Source organism: Camelina sativa, chromosome 11 (assembly GCF_000633955.1).
Source record: "Camelina sativa cultivar DH55 chromosome 11, Cs, whole genome shotgun sequence".
NCBI classification, from domain to species: domain Eukaryota; kingdom Viridiplantae; phylum Streptophyta; class Magnoliopsida; order Brassicales; family Brassicaceae; genus Camelina; species Camelina sativa.
Genome location: NC_025695.1, coordinates 11,517,638 through 11,523,925, shown reverse-complemented (window position 1 = coordinate 11,523,925; position 6,288 = coordinate 11,517,638). Strand labels below are relative to the sequence as shown.

Here is a 6,288-nt window from a genome sequence, read left to right as displayed (position 1 = left end):
GACATTGTTGTTGTTGGTCACGGATATGTTGCTGTTGGTCACGGATATGTTGTTGTTGGTCACGATCACGGACATGTTGTACCCACGATATCAAGCTCCATTATATAACAACATCTTTGTAAACACATAAATGAGAGCTAGAGCTTATTCCATTTCCATTTTGTATCCACAATATCAAGCGTTTACAATATATTCTTCCTTTTTTCAATTTATTTTTCTCTTTACAGTTTATTTTTCCTTTTTTACAATATATTCTTCCCTTTTCACAATAATTTTTTTCCTTTAAAATGGCATCTGCTTCTAATAACATTGAAGAAATGATGGATGGGTATTTTGATCATGCAATGGACAATTATTTTGATCAAGCATTCGAGAATCGTTTCGATCATGCAATGAATCAATTTGCACCCGAGAAGAAGAAACAAGTCCACATTGAAAGAAAACGTGAAGAGGGTCACCAACACTAATGGGATGATTATTTCCGTGAAGATGCAACATATTCTCCTAAAATCTTTCATCGCCGTTTCAGAATGAACAAACCCTTGTTCATGCGTATCGTCGAACGACTCTCAAATGAAGTTCCATACTTTGAACAAAGAAGAAATTGTCACGGAAGGCTTGGTCTCTCTGCACTACAAAAGTGTACAGCAGCCATTCGTATGATGGCATATGGTTCTGCAGCGGATGCCTTTGACAAATATCTCCGGCTTGCTAAAAGCAATGCGATGTTATTTTTGGAAAATTTCACTGAAGGAATCATTCATTTATTTGGAGATGGGTACCTACGAAGACCCACACCAGAGGATCTTCAACGACTACTCAATATTGGAGAGGACCGCGGATTTCCCGGGATGATAGGAAGCATAGATTGTATGCTCTAGGAGTGGAAGAATTGCCCGACTGCATGGAAAGGTCAATATACCCGTGGATCTGGAAAGCCAACAATTGTTTTAGAGGCTGTAGCTACACAAGACCTCTGGATATGGCATGCATTTTTTGGAGCTCTAGGTACATTAAATGATATTAATATTCTCGATCGCTCACCAGTTTTTGATGACATATTACAAGGTATAGCTCCCAAAGTGAAATATATTGTCAACGGACAACAATATCATCTGGCTTACTATCTCACCGATGGTATTTATCCAAACTGGGCTACTTTTATCCAAATCAATTCGAATTCCACAAGATCCGAAAGCATCCTTATTTGCTACATGCCAAGAAGCTGTGCGTAAAGATGTCGAGCGTGCTTTTGGAGTCTTACAAGCTCGATTTGCCATAGTCAAAAACCCAGCTCTCATGTTGAGTAAGGTAAAAATTGGAAACATAATGAGAGCATGTATCATATTGCACAACATGATTGTAGAAGACGAACGTGATGGGTATACTCAGTATGATATGGCCTCATTTGCACGAGACGACTCAAACAGAACTTCACAAGTTGATTCTGCGTATTCTACAGATATCCCTTCAAATCTCGGCAATATGATGGGAAATGTGATGACAATTCGAAATCAAGTTCGTGATAAAAAAAATGCATGATCGACTGAAAGCGGATTTGGTTGAGCATATATGGAAAAAGTTTGGTACAAATCAAAATTAAAATTAATCATTTTGTAATCTATTTTTATATGCTTTTATGTCATGTTTGTTTAAACTTTTATTGAATGCAATATTTTTAAGTTTTTAAGAGTATACAAGTCTTATAAATTTTAACAAAATATCATAATAATTTACAATTACAAAGAAAAATATTTTTAAGAACATCAAATTTAACAACCTTCAATGGAACTATGACATGTTAAAGTTTCTTAAAAAGTTTTTAATTTCACTTTTATTCAAAATTAAGAATAAAATCTATTTTAAGATACTTTCATTACAACTCTTGATGGAGGTACTCTAAGGCTGTCCACATAGGATTTTAAACAACCAATATAAATTTGACATATCACTTATTAACACTTTATACAATTTCCAGAATTTTCTATATTAAGAATTATTTTAAACAACCTATCATGATTTGACATGTCATTCATTAACATTTTTTAAATTTACAGATTTTTTTAGAAAAAGGAAAATTTTAAATTTATGGAAATCAAAGAACTAAGCACAATATCCCACATCGGCTAGAAATTTTTTAGACAATGGTTCAGAACCAGTATAAATAAGATTAATATGCTTCCAACAACGAATGAGCAGGAAAGCTTGATTTATCAGGCGTCCAAGTTTAAAAGTTTTATTTGGTTTGATCTGTTTTTTTATTTGATCAAATTAAAACTTTAAACAGTTTCAAAAAAATATTATAATATTTAAAAATTTTAAAAGTTTAAATATTATAAATATTGAAACTTTTAAAAGTTCTTAGCTTTTAAAAAGTTTTTAAATATTATAAGTTTTAAATTTTAATAGTTTAAAATATTGAAAATATTGAAAATTTTTAAAAGGTTCAAATTTTATATTTCGAAATCTTTTAAAATTTTAAAATATTATAAATATTGATGCAAAACAGAAATTATCTTATTTATCTACATTTGTGCTTTTTGTTTCTTATGAGCTGTAAAACATATTTTTGTGTATGATTTTATAGATGAGTTGATATTCTTTCATTAATTTTTTATTTTTGGGTCTAACGAAGAAGGATTGACATCGCAAGACATTAATTTGATGTTTGACTCAAATTTTGAGGTTTAAAGAAGAAAGATAGACGACAAACACACGTGTTTTATTAGCTATACATAGGCATGACCAAGGTTACGGTTGTCACGGTTAAGGTTTATTAACCATCGGTTATGGGTAAAAAAAATTTGTAACCTTAACCAAAACCGTTTAACAAACGGTTAAACGGTTACGTTTAAATATGGTTACGGTTCAAGCGTTTACTGTAATATACGGTTACGGTTATTTGATAATATGATACGGTTGATATTATTTGATGATATAATATAATTGATAATATTTATTTATAATTAATATGTTCTTATAGTGTACTCATATTTCTATATATCATATGATTCATATTAAATAAATAATTATTAGTATATTTTATTATGTTTTTAAAATATTATAAACCAAGTAAGGATTTTGGTTTGAGAAGTTTCTAAACGCATGGATCTAAAACCAAATAAGTATATGGATAAAATTTTCAATAATTGGGTGCATGTGTTGACTATGCTGGTAATCATGAATTTCACAAATTTTATGAGAAAAGAAATGATTTTGTTCTTGGAGTTTGATGGGTTAACAAGTTGTGTGGTAGTCTAAAAAAATGTTTTTCAGTGGAAGAATGTGAAGAAGTTGACGAGGAAGAAGAAGAAAAAGAGTATAACGAATAACCAAATGGTAAAAGTTACGATGACAATTAACACAAAATTTGACAATGAAAATGACAAGAAAGAATATGAATAATAAGAAAACATTGAATAAAAAATATGAAAAACATAGGTGATAGCCATAAATTAAATATGAAAACGCGTTAAATTCATGATTATAAAATTGTTTCGTTTTTTTGGTGGTCAAAGAAAATGGTTTAGGATATGTGAGGTCATCAGTTTGATTTGTCTAGCCTGGACGTCAAGTTAAATTTATAATTTTTTTATCAGATTTGATTTTATAACATAATTTTTATAGTATTAATTTTAAAAAAACCATCAGATCTGAAATTTAATTTTTTTCTTTAATATTAATTTTAATTTTTTTATGAGATAATATTTTATTACCATAATCAATCATATATAATTTTTATTAAAATATATTAAATAAACTCACGCATAGAATGGGTTCAAAAGCTAGTTACAACAAATAATAAAAAGAAAACTCCATCCCACTCGGGTTTTATTTTTCTTTCTTGGAATTATATAATAAAACCATTAACGTCCAAGAAATCTGGAATATCAAACTTCATGAAATTACTGCAATAGCTTTCCATCTCATCCTCAGTGCTGCAACTGCTACTGTTGATGTAACTCGAGTTTAACGTAGTCGGGCTCGTGCTCGAGGTTGGCGTGTTCAATACTGAATTAGCGAAGTTGAAGCTCTGATCCGAATAAGAAGGATCTAAGACAAACTTAGAGCTTGAATAATCGTTGAACGATAGATTATTGCAATCTTGGACCGACGTAGTCGAAGTTGAAGCTAGATTTTGTTCTCCAAAACCATTGAAGTGATTATCCATTTGGCCAAACTGATGAGCTTCATTGGGGAATGGCGGCATGGAAGATTGGAGTTCTTGAGTAATTGTGTTCTCGAAATATTGGTCGGTTTGATATTGGTTTAGTCCTGTTTGGTTAACATCATGATGAGAATATACCGTTTCGCTCCCTTGAGCTCTCGAGTCATGATCAACCACAAGGTTTTGGTTTTGGTTTTGGTTGTGGTTCTGGTTTTGGTTTTGAGAGAAGAGAGAGGTCGCGAGCTTGAGTATCTCGGGGTTAACCAATGAATGTTGCTGCTGATGACGACGATGAGTATCCATCATGAGTCCTGACATGTTCATATGATGTGATGAAGATGAATTGTATAGAGATGAAGCTAAGATGGATGAGATATCGAGGAGATCGAGTCGGGGACTGTGAGTCACTGGATCGATCCCCATTCTAAGTAGCTTCTTTCTTATATGAGTGTTCCAAAAGTTCTTGATCTCGTTATCAGTTCTTCCAGGCAAACGTGCCGCAATCGCAGACCACCTATAGAAAGTTAATTCAAACACGTAAGAATCTTGAACTAGTTCAAAGAAGATGTTGTCGGAGGGGCAAAAAAAAAAAGAAGACAAACTCACTTGTTTCCTAAGAAGCTATGAAGCTGAATAATGGTTTCTTCTTCCTCAAAAGAGAACCTTCCTCGCTTTATATCTGGTCGGAGATAATTAGTCCACCTCAACCGACAACTCTTGCCACACCTTTGTAAACCTGATGAGGAAATTCAAAAATGATTTTAAAAACGTTTGAAGAACTTTTATTAAAAACATGATTAAAATGCAAAGAAAGAGACAAACCAGCATTTTTGGGGAGGGTTCTCCAGTTACCATATCCATGTTTCTGGATATAGTCAACAAGCTTCTGGTCTTCTTCAGATGTCCATGGTCCTTTCTTGAGACCGTTCTTCTCGCAACAAGGTGACCTTCCCATTGATTTTGTGGATGATTGTTTTATCAAAAAGATTGGTCAAATGGTTTAGTAATTTATGAGCTAATGAGAGAGCTTGAGAAAATTAATATTAATAGAGAAGAGAGAAACAAAAGGTCGTAGGGTCCGTAAGGGGAAGTACAAAGTATATATAGGGATAGAAAAAGAGGGAAGTCAAAATGGTTCGGTGCCGTCCTCTGTTTCTCAATTGGTATACGTGTCCCTTCTTTTTTTCCCACATAATAAAAACGGATAAATATTGCGTTTATACGATGCTTTTATCTCTTTTTTTCTTTCTTTCTCAATTGGCTTTTGAGTTTGAGTTTGTTTTTATGCTAACATGTTAAATACTAATTATATATATTATCTAACTTCAAATGTCATATGTTAAACAGGAATGGAATCCATGGTCGGTCTTACAAGAACGAAAAAGAGTGAAATATTCATCAATTTCTCAAAACGAAAATTATCATTTGTTTTCTTCAATATTGATTGTTTGACTTACTACAACGTTTTGTTTTTTTTTGTAAAGGACTTGCTAAACAATTGCTGGAAACGACTAAACGAGTGAGTGATCAACACAGTTTCTTTACAAAAAAAAAATTATCTTGATTAGCTTTCTTGATATATAATTGGAACTTTGATTACTCTTGAAAGCAGCTGTAACGTTGAAAATTTGCTGCTCGTTTAGTCATGAATCATCACGATATCGTGAAACATATGATATCAGTCAATCAACCTAAGAAAAATAAAACAAGACTATATTTCGTCTAACCAATGACCATCAATAGTCTTTAAAACGGTTATATAACATCCACGAAATATCATATGAAAACCTAATGATACCTAGATTTGAACATTTGAGTTTCAATGTACCCTTACGGCCTTACTCTCGAGATTAAGTAATTAGAGTACTTTAAAAAAAAAACAAGACTTATACATTAATGTAATTGTAGAACTTCAACATGCAATATGAAGTCGACTCACCATAGTCCATATCGTGATAATGAAATCACACAATCAAAGGGGTGTGTATCGAGGAAAGAGCGTCGCTCTACAAGCTTTGTGGGAAGGTTTCACATTAGCTGTCGCCCACATGAAGACGCCACGTCATTTTTTTCTCCCTCTTAATTTCAACTTCTATCTTTCTAATTTTTGTTTTCCTGTA

The 6,288-nt window shown here is 32.3% G+C and overlaps 1 protein-coding gene across 1 annotated transcript; it reads right to left on the bottom strand.

The window, feature by feature from the left end:
* LOC104722918 (myb-related protein 315-like) lies at positions 3,726-5,219 on the bottom strand. Its single transcript, XM_010441173.1, has 3 exons — positions 4,991-5,219; positions 4,775-4,904; positions 3,726-4,682 (listed from the first exon to the last, which is right to left on the bottom strand). The coding sequence occupies exons 1-3, from the start codon at positions 5,121-5,123 to the stop codon at positions 3,851-3,853; spliced, it is 1,095 nt and encodes a 364-aa protein (XP_010439475.1). The 5' UTR covers positions 5,124-5,219; the 3' UTR covers positions 3,726-3,850.